Source organism: Sus scrofa, chromosome 12 (genome assembly GCF_000003025.6).
Source record: "Sus scrofa isolate TJ Tabasco breed Duroc chromosome 12, Sscrofa11.1, whole genome shotgun sequence".
NCBI classification, from domain to species: Eukaryota; Metazoa; Chordata; class Mammalia; order Artiodactyla; family Suidae; genus Sus; species Sus scrofa.
In genome coordinates, this window is record NC_010454.4 from 53,254,881 (window position 1) to 53,281,707 (window position 26,827).

Consider the following 26,827-nt stretch of genomic DNA (forward strand, 5'->3'; position numbering starts at 1 on the left):
GCCAGCTCCACAAACTCTCAGGAAGCCCTCGGGATGGGGGTGCCGGTGGGGGCCACTTATTGGTTTTTCTCTTGTGACTATGGAGTGAGTACTTGGGGTCCTGGTTCTGATTCCGTGGCCACAGGAGACAGTTCACTCAGCACCTTGTCAGAACAGCGTTAATCCGCATTTCGTGAGGAGGTTACCCAATCAGCTCTTTTAAAATGCCGAACAAAATTACCTTCTGTTATACACCGCAAACTCTCATAATTGTTTTTCATCGGGATGAAATATTGGTCTGTTTGATTAAAGTGTCCTCGTGACGGCCAGTTCAACCAAAGGCTCTCCCTCTACTCTGCCCCGTCACCCAAACCACCAAGCCAAGCAAATAAATGTTCACAGGCATCGAATTTATGACCTGAGTGAAGTCGCGGCTTCATCTTCCGCCAGCCCAGCCGGCACACGGCCCTCTCTCCGTCCTGACCACCCACCCCCAAGCCGCAGGCCTCCTTCAGAACTTTCTCGTTCACTACCACCCACATCCCCAGGGTTTCACCTTCACCCCCGGAGAAATGGGCACCCGGAGCTCTGGCCACACTCTCCGCCAGGGTAGGTGGTGGCCCCAGTCGAGACACAGCCTGGGGGTCTGCGTTAGTGACATGAGGGGCCAGCTGCAGAAGGTGCCAGCAACTTCGGCAGGCCCTGAAAAGGGACGAGGGGGCGCCAGGGCTGCGCACTGCGCCCTCCGTGATGCCCCTGAGGAACGGAGGCCTTCCTGGCCCCTGATCTGGCCTCCATCCTGGTGGGCTCCGTGGGCCGTGGTGCCCAGGCCGGGGGGCAACACCCAGGAACACTGAGGTTGTGGGACTGGAAGATCCTCCCGAGACCGGAGCTGGTCTCAGAAACTGGTCCTTCCAGCAGTCAAAGCTCTCAGGGAAGGCCGGGGACACGCCCGTGATGACACAGCTCTGCAAGATGTTCCTTCAGGAGCCAGAAAAGAGACAGGGTAGGTGGAGGAGTCCTGTTTCTTTTTCCTTTCTTCCTTTTTTTTTTTTTTTTTTTTTTTGAAATTAAAGTATAGTCGATTGACTATGCGGTGCCAAACTCCACTGCACAGCACGGCGACCCAGTCATACATGTAAACACATTTTCTTTCTTATATTGTCCTCCTTCGTGGTCTATCCCAAGGGACTGGATATTGTTCCCTGCGCTTACAGTAGGACCTCCTTGCTTATCCATTCTATTTGTGTGTGTGTGTGTGTGTGTGTGTGTGTGTGTGTGTGTGTGTGTGTGTCTTTTTAGGGCCGCGCCCGTGGCATATGGAGGTTCCCACGCGAGGGGTCGAATCGGAGCGGTAGCCCCTGGCCTACACCACAGCCACAGCAACCCTGGATTCTTAACCCACTGAGCCAGGCCAGAGACTGAACCTGCATCCTCACGGGTGCTGGTCAGATTCGTTTCCGCTGCGCCACGATGGGACCTCCGTTGCTTCTCCATTCTGGATGGAGTAGTTTGCATGGACTGACCCCCACCTCCTGGTCCATCCCATTCCCTCCCTCTCCCCCTTGGCAACCACAGGTCTGTGTCTATGCCTGTGCGTCTGTTTCTGTTTCAGAGACAGGATCATTTGTGCCGTAGTGTTTCTTTTCCTGAAGAACGGAAGGGTTTTCACCCATCAACAGCTCGCAGGGGAAAGTACGTGGACAGGGAGGCACGGGAGGGGTGACTCGGGGGCCGGGCCGTGTCCGGTGGGGGGAGAGCCAGGGAGCGGGGAGGGATCTCCTGGGATGGGAGGAGGGGAAGCCCTCGGCAGCGGAGTAGAGGCGGACAGGCCAGGCCTGGAAGTAGCACATTTCTGGGTTAGGAGGCAGCTGTGGGCTCCAAGGGGTTTCCACTCGAAGTTTCTCTCTTCTCGGCAAAATAGGAGGTGAGGCCTCCTCCTCCAGGGTGTGGGGAGGAAGGACCGCTGCTTTCCTGGGGGCTTCCTACGGGCCGGAAGGTGTAGTAAGCACCTCACTTGTGAAAGTTGGATACCCTCACCAGCCCCAGATACGCTATAGCTCCATTTTAGGGATGACAACCCTGAGGCTCAGAAAGGCATGACCTCTCTACGGTCAGCCAGTTATTAAGCGACAGTCAGGATTATAATTTCCCCAAGTGCTTAAACTCTGTACACTATTAGTAAAGAGGCGAAGAAGCCTGACGGGAGCCAGTCCCCGAGGAGACGGGGGTGGCCACGGACAGGGCTGAGCAGGCCTTTTTCTCTGAGGCAGGAGGCGGGAGCAGGACAGGTGGAGTCCACACGGGTTACCGGATTAGTGGGAAGAAGAGGCTGCCAAAGGGCTTCCTTTCCTGTGTCCTTAGTGTCATCAGGGAGGATGGCCACGTGTTGGCCGAGAGCATGAGTGGGGTGGGCGGTCGGGTGAGGACCTGACGTGGCTTTGGTCAAGGTGGAGGTCTGGCTGGGAGCTCAGGAAACCCTGGGGAAGGAGCCACTCCCTGGGGCCAGGCATTCCCTCTTTCTGCCGAGTGCAGCCTTGCAGGCTTGCATCTCAAGGTGCCAGACACAAATGCAGTCTTTCTGAGCCTTGCATTGCAGCCCACCTGCCCTGAATACCACCAAGTGTCTTAGTCGATGCCACACAAAACAGAAGGATGGTGGCGTTCCCGCTGTGGCACAGGGGGATCCACGGCGTCTCTGCAACCCCAGGACATAGGTTCAACCCCCAATCCGGCACAGTGGGTTACAGGATCTGGCGTTGCTGTAGCTGCGGCATAGGTTGCAACATCGACTTGGATTTGATCCCCGGCCTGGGAACGCCATATGCTGCAGAGTGGCCAAAAAAGAAAAAAAAAAAAAACAACAACAAAAAACCCCCAGAAGGATCACCCCAGGAAGGCCTGCCCAAACTTCTGTCCTGCAACATCGCAGGATAGAATAAGATGGTTTGGGTTTTTTGTTTTTTGTCTTTTATCATTTTAGGGCAGCACCCTCGGCATATGGAGGTTCCTAGGCTAGGGTTCAAATCGGAGCCACAGCAGCCGGCCTACACCACAGCCACAGCAACGCCAGATCCGAGCCACGTCTGCGACCTACACACAGCTCACAGGAACGCTGGATCCTTAACCCACTGAGCGAGGCCAAGGATCAAACCCTTGTCCTCATGGATCCTAGTTGGGTTTGTCAACCACTGAGCCCCTATGGGAACTCCCCAAAATGGCTTTAAGGCATTAACATTCCTGCAGCTTATTACACGGTCCTGGAGAACCAGAGCAAGGCTCTCCATTTAAGAAGACCTCGAAACTTTGGCTGAGAATTTTGAAAAACCTCAAGTCAGCAATCCGCTGACAGGTGTATCGAGAGGGTGTCCTCCTTCTGAAAAGGTGGGGTATGAACACGTGTTGTCTTTGTCTCTTTTTCCCCACATCTGATCCTCCTTTGGGGATCCACCCATCTCTACCTTCAATCCAGGTAGTTTATATGGGACTGATTTCAGCCCTAGCCTCAGAGTCTGTGACCAAGCCCAGTTCAGGGAGGGTCAGTGTTAGGACATTGGCCGGAAGCAATAAGAGAGTGACATGGTCTTTGCACTGGGGTTGCTCAGCTGGCAAGTTAGAAGCCCGGAGCTGCTAGTAACCAGCTCTGCTACTACTAGGAAGAGTCTGCCTGAGAATGAGCCAACACAGAAGAAAGCAGAGATGAAATATTAAGAGAGGAGTTCCAGTCGTGGCACAGGGGAAGCGAATCCGACTAGTATCCATGAGGACACAGGTTCCGTCCCTGGCCTCTCTCAGTGGGTTAAGGATCTGGCGTTGCTGTGAGCTGTGGTGTAGGTTTCAGATGCAGCTCAGATCCCAAGTTGCTGTGGCTGTGGTGAAGGCCAGCATCTACACCACAGCTCTGATTCGATTCCTAGCCTGGGAACTTCCATATGCCACAAGTGTGGCCCTAAAAAGAAAGAAAAAAGGCAAAAAAAAAAAAAAAAGAAAGAAAGAAGTATTGAGAGATCAAGAGAGCAATTTCAGATGCACGTTTTCAGCACCTGGATCCATCCAGACCTGAAGCCACTACTCCTGAATGACCCGTTACATAAATCAGTGTACTCCCATATTTTATCAAGCTAGTTTGAGTTTAGAATATCCTGTTTATCTCTGCCTATTAAAATTATACCAATTTTTCATGACTAGTTTAAAATTTAAATTTTCAAGGAAGATGGCTTCCTTGAATTATTTAGCGGATATTTATTATTCAGGGTTTTCTATTGCCCCAAAATGACCTCCCCACATACTTCTGAAAAATCCACACCACCCCCACAGCTCATCAGCATCACCAACATGGCCACAATAGACACAGCCAGGCTGGCATCTTGTGTGACCCCTTCCTCCGGCAGAACAGGAGTAATTGGACCTTATCCACCTGCGGCCTTTATGTTCCCGGGGCCCTGGCATTTTCACATCAGATCAGGAGCAGCTGGAGAACAAGGGCTTTGTCCCTGATATCCCTCCTGCCCCAGCATCCAGCGCAGGACCCAGCCTCCCCAAATTTCCAGACTCCTCAGCTGATGATTTGGCCCATGTCTCAGTGAAAAAGTGAAACAACCAAGAAGAAATTCCCAAATCATCCTGCATGCAGACAATGGCCCTTCTGTGACTGCGCCCATGGGCCCTGACCCCCTGTCTGTTAGCACAGAAGGCATGTCCCTGCTCTGTTGCGGGTGTGCTTTGTCGCCTGGCTTTGGTTTCTCCTCCTCCCGGCGCCAGCCCCTCACCTTTCCCTTAGGAAACCACCCATTCCTGTTCTCAGGCGTGTAGTTTGAGAGGGATGGACCCCATCCCCAATTCCCCGGATACACTGTGGCTGGTGTAGGGTCAGGCCCCTCAAGATGGCTGCCCTCTTGCTCTCTGAACATCCCCGCTCGACCAGGCCCGGCTTCACTCACAGGACTATGCAATCCTCCTAATTACAGGACTTCATCAGTAACAAGCTTGTCCCCCGCCCCAGCTGCTGGTTTCCTTGGTAACAGATGAGCCAAGCTGACGTCAACTCCCCTATAAATGGCAGCCTCCTTGCACCCTGGGTGGTGAAGGGTGTCATGTCTTGCCTGTCGTTTGCTATCTATGGAGAGGTGTTGATCTAAGGACCGTTGGTTCCGGACAAAATCTGGTAAGATCCCCTGTCCCTTAAATCACTGATGTCTCTGGCGCTGTCTCGAGGCTCTTTCTTCCGTCTCAAGGGCAGACAATTACAAGGCTTGCAGGCCTGCTGGGCTCAGCCCAGCGACTGGCTTCAGTCACCCTGCATGTTCCGTCCATCCGCCTGGCCACACTGGTTGGTTCAGGGGTCAGAGTGTAACGCATTCGGAGCACTGAAAAGCGAGGAGGTAGGAAGATATTTGCTAGAGTTTGGGGAAAAGAGAACTATTTCTCCTCTTCAACAGGTGTGTCCTAAAATTCTCCGTCTCCTGGTGGGTGTGGCGGCCACTGCCTGGCCCAGAACCAAAGTTGGCAAACTGGAGAAATGGATGTTGGCTCTTGGCTGGCTAGTTCATTGTCTGTCACGCACCCTCCTCGGCGAATTTCAGTGATCACCGCTGAAGTGTGTTGCTAACGTCAGTTGGGTTTTTTTGTTGCTGAACCTGTTACGGTGTCTCTTGTACCAGTCAGAAGCCAGTTTCCCTGCTCTGGGCCTTGCCCCTTTCATTTTGTCACGATTTTACTTTTTTTTTTTTTTTGCTGCACCCACGGCACGTGGAAGTTCCCAGGCCAGGGGTTGAACCTGTGTCACAGTAGTGACAATGCCAGATCCTTAACCGCCTAACTACCAGAAAAGTCCGGGATTTCACTTCTGAGGGTTAGCACGCCCTTCTTCGTTCCCACCAACATAAAGCCACCTTGCGGGCAGTGGTTCTTAGCATTGGCTTCACATTAGAATCACCTGGGAAGCTGTAAAAAACAACTAATACCTGTGTCCAATACCAAGACCCCAGGGAGAGGCCTGAGCGATTGCTCTCTCTCGCTCTCTCTTTTTATGTTTTTTTTGGAGGGGGGCGGTTCTTTCTAGGGCGGCACCCATGGCATATGGAGGTTCCCAGGCTAGGAGGTGAATCGGAGCTGTGGCTGCCCGCCTGTAGCACAGCCACAGCAATGCCAGATCCTTAACCCACTGAGCAAGGCCAGGGATGGAACCCGCAACCTCATGGTTCCTAGTTGGATTTGTTTCCACTGCACCACAATGGGAACTCCATTTTTCTTAATTTTATTGGAGTAGAGTTGACTTCCAACGTTGTATTAGTTTCAGGTATACAGCAAAGCGAATCAGTTATACATATATATACATATATATTCTTTATGTATATATATGTATATATATATACATATATATACATATATATTCTTTTTGCCCATACAGGTTATTGCTAACTACTGAGTAGATTTCCCTCTGCTCTACAGTAGGTTCTTGTTAATTATCTAACACTGCTTTTTCAAATGCTCCTAGTAATTCCGTGAAACCAGACTTGAGAATCATTGTAAGAACGGCTGATCTTGAAAGCAGCTGTCCTTTGATGCCATAATCCTGTCACTGCCCCTGTTTTTCTGCCCCTCTTCACAGCAGAATTTATTGCAGGAATGTTCTGTTCTCGCTGCTTAGAATTTCCTACCTTTTAATAACTTTGCAAGTTTAAAAAAACCAAATAAGGAGTTCCCATTGTGGCACAGTGGGTTAAGAATCCAACTGCAGGAGTTCCCGTCATGGCGCAGTGGTTAACGAATCCGTCTAGGAACCATGAGGTTGCGGGTTCGATCCCTGCCCTTGCTCAGCGGGTTAACGATCCGGCGTTACCGTGAGCTGTGGTGTAGGTTGCAGACGCAGCTTGGATCCTGCGTTGCTGTGACTCTGGCGGTTAGGCTGGCGGCTACAGCTCCAATTAAACTCCTAGCCTGGGAATCTCCATATGCTGCAGGAGTGACCCAAGAAATGGCAAAAAAAAAAAAAAAAAAAAAAAGGACTCCAACTGCAGCCACTCGGGTTGCTGTGGAGGCCCGATCCCAGCCCTGGCGTTTGCCACAGCCGTGGTGTAAATCGCAGCTGCGGCTCAGAGTCGGTCCCAGGCTGGGGAACTTCCATATGTCATGGGTTCGGCCATTAAAAAACAACAACAGCAACCAAATAAGACAAGTACAAAAAAAAGAAAGACCTAACATGACTGCAAACATTTTATAGGCCCCATGTCTTTCTGTTACAGCCCAAACTCCTTATGATTCCCCACAGCGAAGAGAACCCAGTTTTTGGCCTCCTTCATTGTACAAGCTGCTTCAGCTGAAATACAGAAAACAGCAAAAAGTAATAGAAAAGAGTTCCTGTCGTGGCTCAGTGGTTAACAAATCCGACTAGGAACCACGAGGTGGCGGGTTCGATCCCTGGCCTTGCTCAGTGGGTTAACGATCTGGCATTGCTGTGAGCTGTTGCGTAGGCTTGGATCCTGCATGGCTGTGGCTCTGGCCTAGGCCGGTGGCTACAGCTCCGATTCGACCCCTAGCCTGGGAACCTCCATATGCCACAGAAGCGGCCCTAGAAAAGGCAAAAAGACAAAAAAAAAAAAAAAAAAAAAAAAAGAGTCCATTTCCCAGAGTCCCCTGGTGGCCTAGCAGTTAAGGATCTGACTCGGGTTTGATTGCTGCCACAGGTGTGGCCCAAAAGAGAGCCCATTTCTCTCCCCACATTGGTGCTGAGTTGATCTCGCTTTGACCAATGGAATGCATCTGAACTGAGGCTCTCCCAGCTCCTGGCCAAGGTCTTAGGAGGCCTGGCAGTTGGGACTTTGGGCTTCTTGGACTGCAGGCCCCACGGAGTGAAGCTCAGGCAAGATTCCTGAACGGGGAAGAACCACATGGGAGAGTGAGGCCCAGCCAAACCAGTCACTGACTTGTGAGTGGGTGAGCCATCCCAGACACTCCAGCTCCAGCCTGTTTCCCAAGTGAACATGGCCGTGAGAGGGATGCCAGGTGACACTACGGGGAACCCTGCCCCCAATGCAAACCACCCAGAAGTGAATGATTCTTTGTGTTTTTAGCTGCGAGCACTGTACAGTTAACCAAAATGGGTCATGCTGAGGTGCAGCGTTTCAGGGTTACACAACACCTGGGATAAAGAAGATCCTATAAGCTTCAGGAAGGAACACTGAGTCATGTGAAAAAGAACAAGGGGACTTCGTCAGTGACACAGCAGGTTAAGGATCTGGTGTTGTCTCTGAGGCATCATGGGTTTGATGCTCAGCCCAGTGGGTTAAACATCCAGTTTCTGCAGCTGTGGCTGGGATTTGATCCCTGGCCTGGGAACTTCCTTATGCTGAGGGTGTGGCCAAAACACCCCCCTCCCCAAACCAGAAATCCAAGCGGCTTTAGGCCTTTTTACAGCCAACATTGCTTCCTGTAAAGCAGTGATCTCAGAGCTGTGAACAAAAATGATTTCCATGCATTTCCAGACACGTAGGGTCTTGAAAACTCTTTCTCCCTCCCATGTGCCCTTTCTGCAGGAGCTATGGAAGGACGTGCACCGTGGAAGGGAGTCCCGAGGATGGTGAGGAAGCAAAGGCCAGGACGACGGCTAAGGAGCCGGCCAGAGGGCGGACAGGGCGGACCAGGACGGCCTGGACTAGTCGATGTGCCTGAGCCTATGGAGAGGGATCACGATGGGGGAGGAAACTTAACAAAAGCGGATAGAAAAGCAGACCAATAGGAGTTCCCGTCATGGCTCAGCGGTTAACGAACCCGACTAGCATTCATGAGGACGCGGGTTTGATCCCTGGCCTCGCTCCGTGGGTTGAGGATCCGGTGTTGCGGTGAGCTGTGGTGTAGACTGCAGACGCGTCTCAGATCCTGCGTGGCTGTGGCGTAGGCCAGTGGCTACAACTCTGATTGGACCCCTAGCCGGGGAACCTCCATATGCTGCAGGTGTGTCCCTAAAAAGACCAAACAAACAACAAAAAACCTAGGCCAATAATAACAAAAGAGATATTACCTAGAAAGGCACGCAAAAGAGATATTATCTAGAGAGGCAGCAGCAAAAGGTTTTCTAGGGAAGGGAAGCAATCATTACAATACCCTCTGGAGCTCCCCTGTGCATCTATGAATAGTATGTACATCATCAAAATGATGCAAAGCCCGTTTGCCCAGTCATGATGAAACTCTAGTAGAAAGACAGGAGTTGAGGAAGTTTGCAGGTGTCATAGGATCAAGGCTAAGAAAGAATGCAGGCTCCTCTTCCAGAGTGGGGAGCCAGTATCTGCCTAGAACTGAAAAAAATCAATGCATGAACAATACGCGTGCGTTCTACTTTGAGATGTGGCAGTAAATACTCATTATTAAAAGAGGTGACCGTTACGGTTTTTGATGAGGGAAAGACAGCAAGAGAGATGGAGGGGACTGCTTTCATCGGTGAGAAACTTACATGGAGTTCCCGTCGTGGCACAGTAGAAACACGAACCTGACTAGGTTGCAGGTTCGATCCCTGGCCTCCTCCTCAGCAGATTAAGGATCCCGCGTGGCTGTGGTGTAGGTTGGCAGTAGCTCCGATTGGACTCCTAGCCTCGGAGCCTCATATGCTGTGGACGTGGCCCTAAAAAGAAAGGAATAAAAACCTTACAGATTCTTTAAATCATATGCATCTACAGCTTTGAGCAAAATTTTAGAATTTAGGAAAAAAAAAACAGAGAAGACAGGAAGAAAGGAAAAGAGGAATGAAGGAGGGAGGGAGGAAATAAGAAAAGATGAGCCAAATCAGGGGTTCGAAGCAGGGGCGCACATGATTTTTAAATTTTTTAAATTATAGTTGGTTTACAGTGTTCTGTCAATATCCGCTGTGCAGCAAAGTGACCCCGTCATCCACATATATCCTTTCTTTTTCCCATATTATTTTCTATCCTGTTCTATCACAAGTAATTGGATGTAGTTCCCTGTGGTATACAGTAGGATCCATTCTAAATGCAATAGTTTGTGTCTATTAATCCCAAACTCCCAGTCCATCCCACTCCCTCCACCTTGGGAACCACAAGTCTCTTCTCCGTGTCTGTGACTATTTCTGTACTGTATATAGGTTCATTTATGCTATATTTTTTGTCGTTGTTGTTTTTTTGTCTTTTTAGGGACACACCCGCAGCACATGGAAGTTCCTAGGCCAGGGGTCAAATCAGAGCTGCAGCTACCAGCCTCTGCCGCAGTAACATGGGATCCAAGACATGTCTGTGACCTACTCCAAGCTGGATCCTTAGCCCACTGAGTGAGGCCAGGGACCAGACCCAAGTCCTCATGGATACTAGTCGGGTTTGTTATTTCCGAGCCATGACAGGAACTCCCTGCACCCTATTTTATTTTTTTTTATTTTTATTTTTTTTTAAATTTTTTTTGTCTTTTTTTTTTTTGCTATTTCTTAGGCTGCTCCCGCGGCATATGGAGGTTCCCAGGCTAGGGGTCCAATCGGAGCTGTAGCCACCAGCCTACGCCAGAGCCACAGCAACATGGGATCCGAGCCGCGTCTGCAACCTACACCACAGCTCACAGCAACGCCGGATCGTTAACCCACTGAGCAAGGCCAGGGATCGAACCCTCAACCTCATGGTTCCTAGTCGGATTCGTTAACCACTGCGCCACGACAGGAACTCCACCCTATTTTAGATTCCACATATAAGTGCTGTCATATGGTATTTGTCTTTCTCTTTCTGACTTCACTTAGAGTGAGAATCTCTAGTTGCATCCTTGTTGCTGCAAATGGCATTATTTTGTTCTTTTTTATGGCTGAGTAGTATTCCATTGTGTATATATACCACATTTTCCTAATGCATTCAACTGTCGATGGACATTTAGGTTGCTTCCGTGTCTTGGCTATTATGAATAGTGCTGCATGTATCTTTTTGAGTGAAAGCTTTGTCCAGATATATGCCCAGGAGTGGGATTGCTGGATCGTATGGTAGTTCTAGATTGTGTTTTTTGAGGAACCTCCATGCTGTTTTCCATAGTGGTTGTACCAGTTTGCATTCCCACCAACAATGTAAGAGGGTTCCGTTTTCTCCACACCCTCTCCAGCATTTGTTATTTAGAGACTTGTTAATAATAGCCATTTTGATGGGTGTGAGGTGGTACCTCATTGTGGGTTTGATATGCATTTCTCTAATAATTAGTGATGTTGAGCATTTTTTCCTGTGCCTGTTGGCCATCCATATGTCTTTGGAGAGATGTCTATTTAGATCTTCTGCCCGTATTTCTCCCCACCTTTTTTTTTTTTTTTTTTTTTTTTTTTAGGGCCACACCCATGGCATATGGAAGTTCCCAGGCTAGGGGTCAAATTGGAGCTGCTCCTGCTGGCCTATGCCACAGCCATGGAAACTTGGGCTCTGAGCCTGTCTGCAACCTACACCATAGCTCATGGCAACACCAGATCCCCAACCCACTGAACAAGGCCCGAGATCGAACTCACACCCTCATGGATACCAGTTGGATTCATTTCTGCGGCACCACAATGGGAACTCCATTCTGCTCATATTTCAATTGGCTTATTTGGGTGGGGGGGGGTCCTTTGCTGTTGAGCTGTATGAGTTGTTTGCATATTTTGGAGATTAAGCCCTTGTTGGTTGCATCATTCGCAACGATTTTCTCCCATTCTGTAGGTTGTCTTTTTGGGGTTTTTTGTTTGTGTTTTTATGGTTTCCTTTGCTGTGCAAAAAAGCTTATAAGTTTGATTAGGTCCCATTGGCTTGTTTTTGTTTTTATTTCTAATGCTTTCAGAAACTGACCTAAAAAAATGTTTGTACGGTTGACATCAGAGAATGTTTTGCCTATGTTCTCTTATAGGAGTTTTACGGTATCTTGTCTTATATTTAAGTCTTTAAGCCATTGTGAATTTATTTTTGTGCATGGTGTGCAGGCGTGTTCTAGTTTCATTGATTTACATGCAACTGTCTAGTTTTCCCAGCACCACTTTCTAAAGAGAGTATCTTTTTATCATTCTATATTCTTGCCTCCTTTGTCCAAGATTAATTGACTGTAGGTGTCTGGGTTTATTTCTGGGCTCTCTATTCTATTCCATTGATCTGTATGCCTGTTTTTGTAGCAGTGCCACACTGTTTTGATTACTGTAGCTTTGTAATATTGAGTGAAGTCTGGGAGAGTTATGCCTCCTGCTTGGTTTTTTGTTTCCTCAAGATTGCTTTGGCATTTCTAGGTCTTTCGTGGTTTTATATAAATTTTTAGATTGTTTCTTCTAGTTCTGCAAAAAATGTCATGGGTAATTTGATAGGGATCACATTAAATCTGTTGATTGCTTTGGGTGGTATGGCCATTTTAATGATATTAATTCTTCCAATCCAGGAGAATGGGAATCCATTTCTTTGAATCCTCTTTAATTTTCCTGATTAATGTTTTATAGTTCTTAGCATAAAAGTCTTTCACCTTCTTGGTCTGGTTTATTCCTGGGTATTTAATTTTAGGGGGTATAAAATTTTAAAGAGTATTGTGTTTTTATATTCCTTTTCTAATATTTCATTGTTAGTATACAGAAACGCAACCAATTTTTTTTTTCTTTTTTATGGCTGAACTCATGGAATATGGAAGTTCCCAGGTTAGGGGTCAAATTAGAGCTGCAATTTCCAGCCTACACCACAGCCACAGCAATGCCAGATCTGAGCTGTGTCTGTGACCTACACCACAGCTCATGGCAATGCCAGATCCTTAACCAATGAGCAGGGCCAGGGACCAAACCTTCATCCTCTCAGATACTAGCTGCGTTTGTTCCTGCCTGTTCCATGGCAGGAACTCCCCCTCCCCCCTTTTTAGGGCCACACCTGTGGCATATGGAGGTTCCTAGGCTAGGGAGCAAATCCAAGCTGCAGCTGCCGGTCTACGACACAGCCAGAGCAACAGTGGATCCAAGCCTCATGTGTGACCTGCACTGCAGCTCATGGCAATGCTGAATCCCTGACCCATAGAGTGAGGCCAGGGATCAAACCCACATCTTCTTGGATGCTAGTTGGGTTCTTAACCCACTGAGCCACAATGGGAACTCCAACTGATTTCCGAGTATTAATCTTGTATCCTGCTACTTAGCTGAATTTGTTGATCAGTTTGAGTAGATTTGTGTGGAGTCCTTAGGGTTTTCTATATATAGTATCATACCATCTACATATAGTGACAATTTTACCTCTTCTCTTCCAATTTAGTTATTTTTATTTCTTTCGTTTGTCTGATTGCTGTGACTAGGACTTCCGACCTATGTTGAATAAAAGTGGTGAGAGTGGGCATCCTTGTCATGTTCCAGATTTTAGCCGGAAGGCTTTCAGCTTTACTCTGTTGAGGATTATATTGGCTATGAGTTTGTCATAAATGCCTTTTTTATGTAAAAATATGTTCCCTCTATACTCATTTTGATAAGAGTTTTTATCATTAATGGATGTTGGATTTTGTCAAATGTTTTTTCTGCCTCTATTGAAATGATCACATGGTTTTTGATTTTTCTTTTGTTAATGTGTGTATGACATTGATTGATTTGCATATGTTGAACTATCCTTGTGAATTTGGGATGAATCCCACTTGGCCATGGTGTATGATCTTTCTGATGTGATGTTGGAGTCAGCTGGCTAAAATTTTTTGGACAATTTTTGCGGTGATTGACATTTTTAAACATCAAGTAATTTCCTTTCCCAGTCAGGGTTCTCATTTCTTCATCTCGAAAGGTTAGATGACAGCCCCCAGAAGATCCTGCCAGCTCAGATCACCTTGGATATAGGTCAGACTGTAAACAAATATTTGGAGTACCCTGACTGGTATCTGTAAGGACACGGGTTTAAGGATCCAGCATTGCCTTGAGCTGTGGTGTAACTGGCAGAGGCAGCTCCAATCCTGTGTTGCTGTGGCTCCAGCATACGCTGGCAGCTACAGCTCTATCCTGGGACCCCTAGCCTATGAACTTCCACATGCCATGGGTGCAGCCCTAAAAAGACCAAAAAAAATATATATATATAAACAAATACTTAACTTCCCAAGGGTGGTGGTTCTGAAGACAATCATCCTATGTGCGTATGTTTAAATGTGTATTTCCCAAGTTGAATCTCTGGAGATCCTGCCTCCCTGGTGTGAGGTTCTGGAGAACTGGATTTTTTTTTTTTTTTGAGGGGGGAATTGACTTTTTTTTTTTTTTTTTAAAGAAGTACCCTGAGATCAAGTAATCTGCTTGCCTTTTCCTCAAGAGCCCTGCTCTAGGACAGATCCTGGGAGGTGCAGGGTCACCGGTTTAATAACTTTCAATCACAAATCAATTCTCCGTTTAGTCCTGATTGCATCAGGGAGAAGATACCAGTTTGGCTAATGGCATTTTTTGTTTGATGGCTTTAGGGCCGAACCCATGGCCTATAGATATTCCCGGGCTAGGGGCTGAATCGGAGCTGTAGCCTCAGGCTGACACCACAGTCACAGCCACACCAGATCTGAGCAACATCTGCGACCTACACCACAGCTCACGGTAACGCTGGATCCTTGACCCACTGAGCGAGGCCAGGGATCAAACCTGTGCCCTTGTGGATACTTGTCAGATTTGCTTCCACCGAGCCATGTTGAGAACCCTTGCATTAACTGTCCTTTCCATTTTTTTTTTCTCTTTCTTTTGTCCTTTCAATTTTGTTTTTGTCCTTGTCTTATAGGCAGAAGTCTTTCTTGAAGATCTGGTGATCCTTGGCCATTCACTCATTTTTCAGAGATGAAAAATGGCAAGAAAAGCTGACTGGAAACTGTGCAAACAGGACATATCAACTGGTGGGTCTAATTGGCAGAGTCATTTCATTGGGGGACCCCACATGACACTTGAACTGGTCAGTTTCTCTAGAGAGAAACTCTCCAGCCTTACCTGGGGGTGGGTCTTGGGGGTACTTGGCTGCCAACTTTATTGGGACCATCAGGGGCAGGGGGCTAGGGCCTCTGATTTTAAATTTGGTGTCTCACCCTCAGCTCTAGCTCTTGTCCCCAAGTTCAGATTTTCTCTCAAGAAAATAAATCTCCCTTTTCTGTTAGGCTGGGGAAAGGCCTTCACCCATGGGTTCTGTGAGGTGCAGGAAGGTATTTGGGGGGAAGAAGAGCCCTAACTGCATCTGATAAAAACTTTGGTCCCACCATCCTGTTTTCAGGGTCACCCATGTACCACCCTCGGAGCATCTATCCCCCAATTCCTAAGGTTGAGGGGTGGTTGAGGTGAGAATTGACCAACTTCTGGGCTTTTATCTTTTCTCTTGCCTGTTAAATCTATCACTGACATTTGCATCCTCATTTTCTTGTCCTTGTGAGCTAAAGGCCTCAAGCTTGGCATTTGACTGGGGTTTCAGAAGGGGTGAGATAAAGGCATCTGTGCCTGTTTAGCTGGAATTCTATTCTGAGTCACACTTCAGTTTACCCCAATCTGACTCCCACCCCCATCCACGCCACTGAAACTGCTCTAGGCAACATCCCAGAAGCAATGGTGGGATTCTCCCCCTGGGTCAGGGCTGGGTGGCACCGACCTCGGTTGACTCCCTCAATCCTGCTCATCAGGCCCTGGCACAAACTTGCAGAGCTTCTTGTTGACAGACCCAGAAATCCTTGCCCTGACTTCCTCTTTTTTTTAAAAAAAAAAAAATTATTATAGTTGATTTACAATGTTCTGTTAATTTCTGCTGTATAGCAAAGTGACCCAGTTACACATATATACACACATTGTTTTTCTCATTTATCTTCTATCGTGTTCTGTCCCAAAGTGATTGGATATAGCTCCCTGTGCTAGGCTGCATGAACTCTCACACAGCTTCTTAGCACATGACACATTTGGCTAATCTCTTCTTGGCTTCCATGAAACACCCAGGTTCTCTGAGCCACATCTGTGACCAACACCACAGCTCACAGCAACATTAACCCACTGAATGAGGTCAGGGATCGAACCTGCATCCTCGTGGATGCTAGATTCATTTCTGCTGCGCCACAGTGGGAACTCCCTCCAGGTTCTGCTCTTACCCCACTGACTGACCCGTGCTGGATCTGCCTCCTTTGCATGACTTCTGAACATCAGAGAACCAAGCGGGCACAGCTTGCTCCCTTTTCTCTATCCAAATTCTCTGCTTGGAGATCTTGGCCAGCCTGTGGCTCTCCAGAGCACACCCCCCAGCCCTGTGCTCTGTGCCCAGCTGTGGTTTCTCCGCTTGAATGTCTCAGGGGCATCCAAACAGCATTTCCAGACCAGAACCCCCAAAGCGAAACCCATACCTCCCCCCTCACCTCTCTCCTTCACTGCATCCCTGCTGTGTTTACTTATCTTCTCTCACACTCGATTTTGAACGTGCAAAAGGGCAAAGACTGGAAGACTGGGTCTTGCCGGGGGCCATATTCACAGCACCTAACATAGTACCTGGCACATAACAGGTTCTCAAAATTTTTCATGAATGAAATAAAGCAGTGAACATAGGAGAGGGGTTGTAAGAAGTCAGGAGTTGGTTCTGCATAGGGTTGTTTTTTTGTTTGTTTGTTTGTTTGTTTTTGCCAGACCCGAGAAGCATACTGAAGTTCCCAGGCCAGGGATCTGACCCAGATCCAACCTGTGTCACAGCAGTGATATTGCTGGGTCCTCAAGCCACTAAGCCACCAGGGAACTCCTGCATAGGCTTTTAAAGACTCAGAAGGCAAAGAAACAAAGAAGAAGGCACACGAACACTCAAACACCTGAACACCACTGGATGCCAACTTTCTCTGGCCCTGCCCGTCATTGAAAGGCTCCCTTTCGCAAGCAAACTTAGCAAACTTCAGGACACCCCGTTCCTCACATCCCAGAGCCGCCCAGCCTCGACCTGCATCCCTCCCTTCCTGACTCTCAGCCCCGCCCCTCCCTGCCCTGAGCAGGGGCTTCCTTTTTAGGGCGTCGATGGGGCGCTGTGGGAATTCAGTCTGGCAATCACCAGCCTTAAGTGACTGGGGCCTTGCCAGGGTGGGGCAGCTCGTACCTAGAGGAGCTGCAATAGGACCAGCATTAGAGAGCCAGACTCCAGCTGTCACCATGACTGAGTTCAGGGTGAGGGTGTCCACTGGAGAGGCCTTCGGGGCTGGCACGTGGGACAAAGTGTCTGTCAGCATCGTGGGGACCCGAGGAGAGACGCCCCCTCTGCCCCTGGACAGTCTGGGCAAGGAGTTCACGGCCGGCGCTGTGAGTGTGGTCGCGGGGAGCGGCGGGGGCGGAGGAGGGAGCGGGAGGGACGGACTTTGGTCTCGGACACTGACCATCACCCCCCACCCCCGCAGGAGGAGGACTTCAAGGTGACGGCCCCCCAGGACGTGGGCCCCGTGCTGCTGCTGCGTGTGCACAAGGCGCCCCTGGACCTGCTCCGGCCCTTGGTCTCCGACGCCTGGTTCTGCCGCTGGTTGCAGCTCACGCCGCCCCAGGGCGCCCCCCTCCGCTTCCCCTGCTACCAGTGGCTGGAGGGCGCAGGGACCTTGGTGCTGCAAGAGGGGACAGGTGAGGAGGAGACCGAAGGGAGGAGGGGGTGCCAGTGAGTGGCAGTGGAGAGGTGAACTGGTGCGGCCCCAGGGAAGGGACAGGGGAGGGGGAGGTGGCCGTCTGGTGTGGGAGAAACTGTACTTACACGGGGGCAGGGGACCTAACAAGGGGGGCTCGAGAGAGATGGAGAGTGGGTGGGGCCAGAGGTCGGGGGGTGTCTGTACCCTCCCCACCCGCTCGGTTCCTCCCACAGCGAAGATTTCCTGGAAAGACCAGCACCCTACACTCAAGAAACAGCGCCAGGACGAGCTGCGGGCTAAGCAAGAGGCGCACCGGTGAGCAGTGGGCTGCAGGTGGCAGGGCGGGGACGTTGCTCTCGAGAAGGAGGGGCAGCCGGGGAGGGGGGGAAGGGGGCGCTGTGACGCTGCTGCCTAAAAGTCCCAGCCTGGTCCTCTGTCATTTCTGATCACAGCATGACGCGGAACTCACTAGAAATGCAAATTCTCAGACCTGCTGAATCAGATACCAAGCGTAGGAGGGAGGGGGGGTTGTTTTTAATGTGGAAGTTCCTGGGACAGGGATCCTTTTAACCTACTATTGGTGTTTTACAGTTGAAGTATAGTTGATCGACAATATTGCGTTAATTTCATGGGCCCACTTAGCAATCTGGGGTTTTTGTTGGCTTGCAGATTATATTCCCTGATAAATTCTTATCAGATGTTGGGTGTAATTCCCCCGGGGCCCTACAATAATCCTTGTTCCCTGTTGCTAGCAGTAGTGTTTGAACAAGCCTTGCACGTGACTCATGCTCACTCAAGTTTGAAACCCATTGCTCAGTGTCTGGCTCTTGAGTCTTTCTTGCCCTGGTGCTTTTCAAATACCAACTTTGTATCTTCCTGGAAAGAGAAGCCGAACTGGAAATACACCACCCCAAGGCGGAGGAAACATCCTCCTCTGGGCAGGGGGTGAGAGGGGATGCGGCTCTTTCTCTAGTCTGCGTTCAGTGTTGTCGGAGGCCCCCCTGGCAGAGAGCTAAGGCCGCAGAGGAGCTGGGGTCACTGGCGAGGACTCCTGAGACAGAAAGCCAGGCATTCAGGAGCAGATTCTCTCAAGGTCATGGTCTGGCCAACTGGGCTGCTATCTGAAGCCCAGGCTGCAGGCTTTCGCTCCAGGTCTCTGGGGGTGCAGCAGCTGCAGGCTCCTTTGGCTCCTGGTGATCCCACATGTGTTTTGAATTATATCCCCAAGAAAACCATCTGCCAAATCTGCCGCAGAGGAGGCAACAGATGGAGGGAACTGTGTAGAGTGACCTGTCTTCCTTTCTTGCCAAAACAAAGACTCAGGGAGTTTCCTTGTGGTGCAGCAGGTTAAGGATCCAGGGTTGTCACTGCAGCGACTTGGCTCACTGCTGGGGCTCAGGTTCAACCCCTGGCCCAGGAACTTCCATATGCCGCAGGCACAGCCAGAAAAAAGAAAAAAAAGGGGGGGGGGACACAGAAGTCAGGATACACAGGATGCAAAGGAGCAATGAAATCTTAGGCAAATTATTTAACTTTTTTGATCCTTATTTCCTTTGGCAAAAGCAATTAAGGCTATCAATCTAATCTGTGCTATTAGGAAGGGCAAACGAGAAAGTGGTGAAGAGTGCAGCTTGTCGGCTACCAAGCCCTGCACAAATGTGTACTCTTCTTAATGTCTCTGTTACCTCTGCTCCAGCCGGCTAGGCCCTCAGTACTGAAAGTGAGGTCTTGGATCCACAGGGTCAGCATCACCTGGAGGCTTGTGAGAAATACAGGGTCTTGGGCCCCATCCACCCCAGACCTACGACATCAGAATCTGCATTTTTCCAAGATCCTGGAAAGGGACTTCTTTTCTCTCTCTCTCTCTCTCTCTTTTTTTTTTTTTTTTTTTTTTTTTCCTTTTTAGTGCGCCGTCCGCGGCATTTGGAAGTTCCCAGGCTAGGGGTCGAATCAGAGCTGCAGCTGCCAGCCTACACCGCAGCTCACGGCAACACCAGATCCTTAACCCACTGAGCTAGGCCAGGGATCGAACCAGCATCCTCATGGATCCTAGTCAGGTTCATTAACCACTGAGCCGGCAACTGCAGGACCAAATTTTTGTTTGAGGAGCAGAGTTTGGCCACCACCTGGTGGCAGTGTACTTTAATTGCAAATGGTTCTTTGAAGTTGCCTGTTCAGACCCAAAGGTAACAATTGAATGAACCAAAGAATCAGTGAGTGGGGGAATGAAAGGGTGACTGGCTGGGGGGGGTCCTCAGTTTTTCAGGGACAGGATTTTATTATTTGACCCAGAGGTCTTCAGGATGTGTTGCTTGCTGGGTAAAGAGATTTAGAGGTGCTCTGGGCCAGGTTAGAGTAAATTTCTGGGCTCCCCAAGCCCTGGAGGCTGGAGGGCCTCTCCTTGGGATGGCTGCCAAAAGCAACTGACAACCTCGTGCCTGCCCTCCTCTGGGAGATGCATCTGTTTTTGTCAGGAATTTTGTGGTTGCGAGAACGAAAATAGACTCCAACCAGCAGACAGGGGGAAAAAAAAAAAAAAAAACAAACAGAGAGTGTCAGTAGCTCACAGAGGCATTCACGGAAGTGAGGGCTGGAAGTGTAGCCAGATCTCACATGCCAGAAGCCAAGGTGACTCTCTGCCTGTCTCTGGAGCCTCCTAGATATTTCTCTCTCTCTCTGCAGAACAGCTTTCTTTGATTCCTGATCCGCCCAGTAGAAAATGGCCATGACTAGCAGCCCCTATGTTTCCAGGTTACAATCCCGATATCCAGAGACAGCCTCTGGTCCAGCCCCCATCTCCCGGTCCCTGGGAAGGATTCTGATTGGCCCAGCGCCAGCCAGGTTGCCCAGCCCTGGACCAATCAAGTGACCAGGGGAGAAGTCTCCGTGTGGGAACATGGCAGCGCCCCCTGCCGCCCAGTGGGTGGCGGAGGATGGAGCCCAGGAAGGGTGCTGCTTATGCAAATGCAAGAGGGCTCGTCCTGATGGGGGGGCTGCCACGCCCTCTCCCTCGCCAGCGGTCGCCCCGAGGCTTCTCACCGACTGCCTTCCTGCCCTTCCCTCCAGCTGGAAGACTTACCTCCCGGGCTGGCCTCGCTGCCTGGACGAGGAGACGGTGAAAACCCTGAACCTCAACATCAAATACTCTGTGGCCAAGAACACCACCTTCTACCTGCGAGGCGGCTCTGCGTGAGGACGTCCACCCTTTCCTGCCCCTGCCCTCGGATGCCCTGGCTTCTCCCCCTCACTCAGCTCCCCCACCATCGGGGATGAGGCCGGCAGGGGAGGCTCTCCTGGGGCCTCTTGCCTCCCCCTCGCCACCCTTCCTGTCTCCTGGCAGGGCGGTGGAGCTGAAACTCAAGGGGCTGCTGGATCGCAAGGGGCTCTGGCGGAGTCTGACGGAGATGAGAAGGGTCTTCAGCTTCCGGAAGACGCCAGCCGTTGGTGAGGAGCTCGGGCGGTGACCCCAGACGCCCTCCCTGGGGCATCGGCTCTCAGAACACCTGCAGGAGTCTCAGAAAACCCAGCCCCAGTTCACGGTGGGGGGGCCCTAGGCAGGCCCCTGACCCTCGCTTACGTCCTCCTTAGACGCAAAAGAGGACGTTACTGGGGGCAGCCCTTGACCCCTACTGCCTTTTAATGCACCAGACACTGTGGGCTGCTTCCCGTCAGACACTGGGTTAGGGGTTGCTGGCATAGTCTGGGTCCACAAAGGGCTCCCAGGTGAGAGGGCAAGTCGACATTGGGCTCGAAATCAAATAGTTTCTTTTTCTTTTATTTATTTATTTATTTATTTTGGCTATTTTAGGGCCACACCCACGGCATATGGAGGTTCCCAGCCTAGGGGTCGAATCGGAACTGTAGGCACTGGCCTACACCACAGCCACAGCAACGCGGGGTCCAAGCTGTGTCTGCAACCTACACCACAGTTCACAGCAATGCTCCCAGATCCTTAACTCACTGAGCGAGGCCAGGGATCGAACCTGAATCCTCGTGGATCCTAGTTGGGTTCGTTAACCGCTGAGCCATGAAGGGAACTCGCAAGAATGAGATTCACTTGTGAAATGTGTGCATAGGCTTGAGGCAGAGTGTGTAAAAGCGGGACCTGGCCTGGCCCCGCGGAGCTCTCTGTGAAGGTGACATCCATGCTGGGACTTCAAAGTTGGTATGCAGAGCGCCAGGTGTGGTGTGGGGGGGCAGAGGACACTTCAGGGGGTAGATCCTGGGAAGGCCCTGAAGATGGACGGAGTGGAGACTTCTAGGGATCCGGGCGGGGGGAGGCCACTGTGGCCAAAGCAGGTATTGAGCAGGGGAAGGAAGACAGGAGCTGAAGCCGGAGAGGTGTACGGACTCCAGGCCATGCAGGACTGTGGAGGCCTTGGCAGGAGCTCAGGCCTTGCCTTAGAGTGATGAGAGGCTTCGACAGGGTGCCAGCTGGGAAGTAATGTGACCAGATGTGTTCTGGGGTCAGGGGGGGGAGCTGTTAGGGGACAAGCGTGGAAGCGGGAGGACCAGTTATGAGGTGGTCGGTGTGGTTGGCGGAGGATGGAAGCCTCAGCAAGGCAGTGAAGCAAGAGCTACTGAGGATGGAGGGACTTGATGGGGGGAGGGCAAGGAGATGCTGGGAGGTCCCCAGGCTCTGCCACGGGTGATCCAGTGGATGGAGGTGCCATTCCCGGGATGCCAGGCAATGGGGAGGGGGCTGGGCTGAAGGAGGAGCCCATGTCCAGCCTTGGATATACTGTGTTTGAGTCATGGGGTTGGGGATGGCAGGGAGACAGTGAGACAGGTGGGCAGTGGACAGATTAGTTGTTTGCTAAATGGAAGCCAAGGTCACCGTGAGAAGAGAGGGGAAGACAGAATGAATCCCAGAGAAGCTTCACCATGATGCTCAGGGGGAGACCCCCGGGGCCTGGGGTGACTGGTTCCTCCCCTGCCCTTCCCCCCACCCCCGCAGAGTACGTGTTCGAGCACTGGCAGGAGGACGCCTTCTTTGGCTACCAGTTCCTGAATGGCCTCAACCCGGTCCTGATCCGCCGCTGTCGCTACCTCCCAGAGAACTTCCCTGTCACGGACGCCATGGTGGCCCCTGTGTTGGGCCCCGGGACCAGTCTGCAGGCTGAGCTGGAGGTGAGGGGTGCAGGGGTCCCGGTTCTGCACACCCCCTCTCCGGGCCCTTCCCCCACCGGAGAGGAACAGCGCTCACCTTTGTCAAGCACCCAGTCGCTGCGTGCTCCCTGCCAAGAACACCTTCTCCCATGCCCACTCTCTTCCTAGCCCCGAATCCTCTGCCTCCCGCCACCACCTTCTGCCTTTAGAAAGCCCCAGCTCCCCTTTTCTCTCCCGCAGAAGGGGTCCATCTTCCTGGTGGATCACGGCATCCTCTCTGGCGTCCGCACCAATGTCGTGAATGGGCAGCCTCAGTTCTCTGCAGCCCCAATGACCCTGCTGTACCAGAGCCCGGGGAGTGGGCCCCTGCTGCCACTTGCCATCCAGGTCAGCGGCTGGGCGAGGGCAAGGCAGGGGCGGGGCGAGGGCTGACGGAGTGCTTGGCACGGGCCCTCAAGTCTGCCTCTCCCCACTGGCTCCTCCTATAGCTCAGCCAGACCCCAGGGCCCGACAGCCCCATCTTCCTGCCCAGCGACGACAAGTGGGACTGGCTGCTGGCCAAGACGTGGGTGCGAAATGCTGAGTTCTCCATCCACGAGGCCCTCACGCACCTGTTACACGGGCATCTGGTGGCAGAGGTCTTCAGCCTGGCTACGCTGCGCCAGCTGCCCCACTGCCACCCGCTCTTCAAGGTCAGTGGCTCCGCAAGATGGCCCAGACTGTGCCCCAAGCCTGCAGGTCCCTGCACCTTGCCTGCCCCTCGGGCTGCCCCTTCCACGCAGCCCATCCCCACGTGACCTTTCCTCCTAGGCCTGCAGTGCCTCCCTGCACCATTCCCCCAAAAGCCTGCTTTCCAGCAGGCCCTGAGCAAGGAGGGGGTGACGGGGATGGGGGTGAGAGAGGGGACCGCGTGCAAGAAGAGCAGGCTCTGCCCCCAGACAGATTCCCTTCCCTGGGGGCGGGGCTCAGGCCAACAGCCATCACAGGAGCCAGCTCCTCAGAAAGGAGCCACCTGGGGTTGATAGATGCCAAAGTGTGAACATGGCTTTGACCCATAGCTGCAGCGGGGAGGAGCCCTGGGAGGAAGGCCTGTGTCTCAGGGGGGGCTCAGCTAATCCTTCAGATGGCCCAGATTCATTTCCCCCAGGGACCGGGTGCACATCCCCTGTGAGGTGGGATTTCCCTGGTGGGGGGTCCATGGCTGCTCAGCTTTTCTGATTCTTGCTTAGTCTTCTGGGTCCTGGATGCAGGCCTTCCTCTTTCCTCTTCAATCCAGGCTGATTCATGCTAACCATCTGCAGCTCCCAGGGCCTGGCCCTCAGAGGTGGGCTCTGGGGGACGGTTCCCCATGGCCAGGCCCACAGGCCTGGTTTTCCAGGTGCTTGGCCTACCCAGGCCTTAAGACATCACAGGGTGCCAGAGCTGGAGGGGTACAGAGTGCCCACCCAGATCAGCCTTTCATCTGCCCAGTGATCGAAGAGCAGAAGGCGCATGCCCGAGGCCACAGAGCGAGAAGCTGGGGGACCCCAGCACCATCCCTGTCACTGGCCTTGGAGCCCTGATCCCTGTCTCAAGCCACCCCCTTGTCCCTGTCATCTCTTTCCATGAGCGATTTACAGCACCAGGCACCTCTGTGGGGGTAGGTCTGGGGCCGAAGAGACCCAGGCTTCACCGCGCTCTGCCTCCTCTGGCCTTTACAGCTGCTGATCCCACACACACGGTACACGCTACACATCAACACGCTGGCCCGCGAGCTGCTCATCAGCCCTGGGCAGGTGGTGGACAGAGTAAGCACTGCCTTAGCGCGGGCGGGGATGGGGTACTCCCTCAGGATGAAGAGTCTGGAGTCCCGGGGTGGGAGCGGCCCTCTCTCCCCCACCGGCACTCCCTCCTGCTTCTGGGGCAAGGCCTCTGGCACCCAGGAGTCCCGTCTCCCAGTCCACAGGCCTTGGCATTGGAGGCTTCTCTGAGCTGATACAGAGGAACATGGAACAGCTGAACTATTCCACCCTGTGTCTGCCCGAGGATATCCGGGCCCGAGGCGTCGAAGACATCCCAGGCTACCACTACCGGGATGATGGCCTGAAGATCTGGGGTGCAGTGGAGCGGTGAGGGGGCCAGCCTCGGAGAGCTGGGTTCTGGGCGGGGACAGGCAGGAAGACGGGGAAGGAGGAAGCAGGCCTAGGGCAGCGCCCCTCACGGCACTGAGATTGGGCAGGGGCGCTCCTCAGAGAGAGTGGGCTTGATGGTTGGGATGGAACCCCGTGCACCTTGCAGCTTCGTCTCCGAAATAATCAGCTTCTACTACCCGAGCGATGAGTCCGTCCGCAATGACAGTGAACTCCAGGCCTGGGTGTGGGAGATCTTCTCCGAGGGCTTCCTAGGCCGGGAGAGCTCAGGTAGGGAGACCCTAGTTCTCAGGTCCTACCTCCAGGCCTCGGGGGCAGCACTGTCTTCAGGACCCTGGTAGCTCCATTCCCAACCCAACTCGCCCTGCAGGTATACCCTCCTCCCTGGGGACAAGGGAAGCCCTGATACAGTATGTCACCATGGTGATATTCACCTGCTCCGCCAAGCATTCTTCTGTCAGCGCAGGGCAGGTGAGAAGGGTCCGTGGCAGGGTGGCGGGATGGAGTGGGGGGGGGGGCTCTCTCACCCTCACTCTGCCCTCTCCGCCTTCAGTTTGACTTAGGTGCCTGGCTGCCCAACCTGCCGCCCACCATGCAGCTGCCACCGCCCACCTCCAAAGGCCAGGCAAAGCCAGAGGGGTTCATAGCCACCCTCTCACCAGTCAATGCCACCTGTGATGTCGTCATTACCCTCTGGGTGCTGAGCAAGGAGCCTGGAGACCGAGTGAGTGTGGGGCTGAGAGCCAGGCCAGGTCTGGGATAAAGGATCTGTTGCTCACCCACCCAGATTGCACTCTGCCCTCAGCCTCCCCCCCTCCCCCCCCCCCGCCGCCGCCGAACCTTCCCATTGGACACGCAGGCGTTGGACATCTCACAGGGAGGGTCAGATGGCCACATGAGATGGTGCAGGGTCACCCTTAGCTGCAAGGGCAACTTATGATACGTTCCATGGCGGGCGTCCCCTTTAAAGCTCTGAGTTTTCATCCGCGGAGTTGCCTTCAAGAATCTTCACTGTCCGGGGGGAGGGGGCATGGATGAGGCTCAGCTAGAGGCTGCTTCGGGGCACCCAGGGTGGATGGCCAAGGCAGGGCCCAGCTGCACAGCGACCCCTTCACCCAACCTTGGTTTTGGTTCCCAGCGGCCCCTGGGCACCTACCCAGACGAGCACTTTGTAGAAGACGCCCCGCGCCAGAGCATCGCCGCCTTCCAGCACCGCCTGGCCCAGATCTCGCGAGACATCCGCGAGCGGAACCAGGGACTCGCGCTGCCCTACACCTACCTGGACCCTCCCGTCATTGAAAACAGCGTCTCCATCTAGGCCCCCTGGAGAACAGGGCTCCACGTGGCATCCCTTTGACTCCATCGCCTGAGTAACTGCCACCCAGAGAAAAGGACTCCCCAGAAAACCAGGCCTCCATCCCTGCCTCTCTAGGCCTGGTGCACCCCGCCCTCCCCACATACGACAAAACAGAAACGACAAATCAGAAAGAAAAATAAAACAAACAGACAGAACCTCATGGAATGGCACCGCTGTGCCTTTTGAAGACTCCAAGACCCAAAGTGCCTGCACTCCCACAGCCCCCTGGAAGGGTACCCTGGGGGGAACACAGTCCGCCCCCTATTCCTCTGACCATAGCTGATGGGACCTAACCGTCACCATCAAGGGCAGGCCTCCTGCAGACTGTCCCCCAACACGAGGAGTGGCTGGCCTGAAAACTGCCCAACAGCTTGATGGTGACCTTGGGTCCCAGCTTTTAAAATGAATAACCCGCTGACAAAGTGCCAGCAGAAGCAGAGAGGGAGGAGGACACACTGCCCAGGTCCTGCAGGCAGTGCCCACACATGCTTTCTAAAATATGTGTCCCAGAGTTGGATGAAAGCTTTGCTTATTATAAAACCGATCATTTCCAGAGACTTGGGCAATATTGTATCATTAATCATACTTTGCCTTCTAGAGTCAGTCCTCAGTGGTAGAATTCCAACATGTCATAGGCATTTTTTTTTCTTTTTGCCATTTCTTGGGCCGCTCCTATGACATAGGGAGGTTCCCAGGCTAGGAGTCCAATCATAGCTGTAGCCACCAGCCTACGCCAGAGCCA

The 26,827-nt window shown here is 52.1% G+C and overlaps 1 protein-coding gene across 2 annotated transcripts; it reads left to right on the top strand.

The window, feature by feature from the left end:
• LOC100525835 (arachidonate 15-lipoxygenase B) lies at positions 4,987-26,247 on the top strand. Of its 2 annotated transcripts, XM_021067854.1 has the most exons (18): positions 4,987-5,143; positions 8,514-8,557; positions 14,664-14,775; positions 15,144-15,207; positions 16,879-17,179; positions 17,275-17,488; positions 17,724-17,805; positions 20,557-20,679; positions 20,831-20,934; positions 22,448-22,620; positions 22,840-22,986; positions 23,088-23,291; positions 24,300-24,386; positions 24,538-24,707; positions 24,877-24,998; positions 25,099-25,199; positions 25,282-25,452; positions 25,867-26,247. In XM_021067854.1, the coding sequence occupies exons 3-18, from the start codon at positions 14,727-14,729 to the stop codon at positions 26,044-26,046; spliced, it is 2,292 nt and encodes a 763-aa protein (XP_020923513.1). In that variant the 5' UTR covers positions 4,987-5,143; positions 8,514-8,557; positions 14,664-14,726; the 3' UTR covers positions 26,047-26,247. The 2 variants fall into 2 exon arrangements, with proteins under 2 accessions (XP_020923513.1, XP_020923514.1); XM_021067855.1 differs by lacking the exon at positions 8,514-8,557.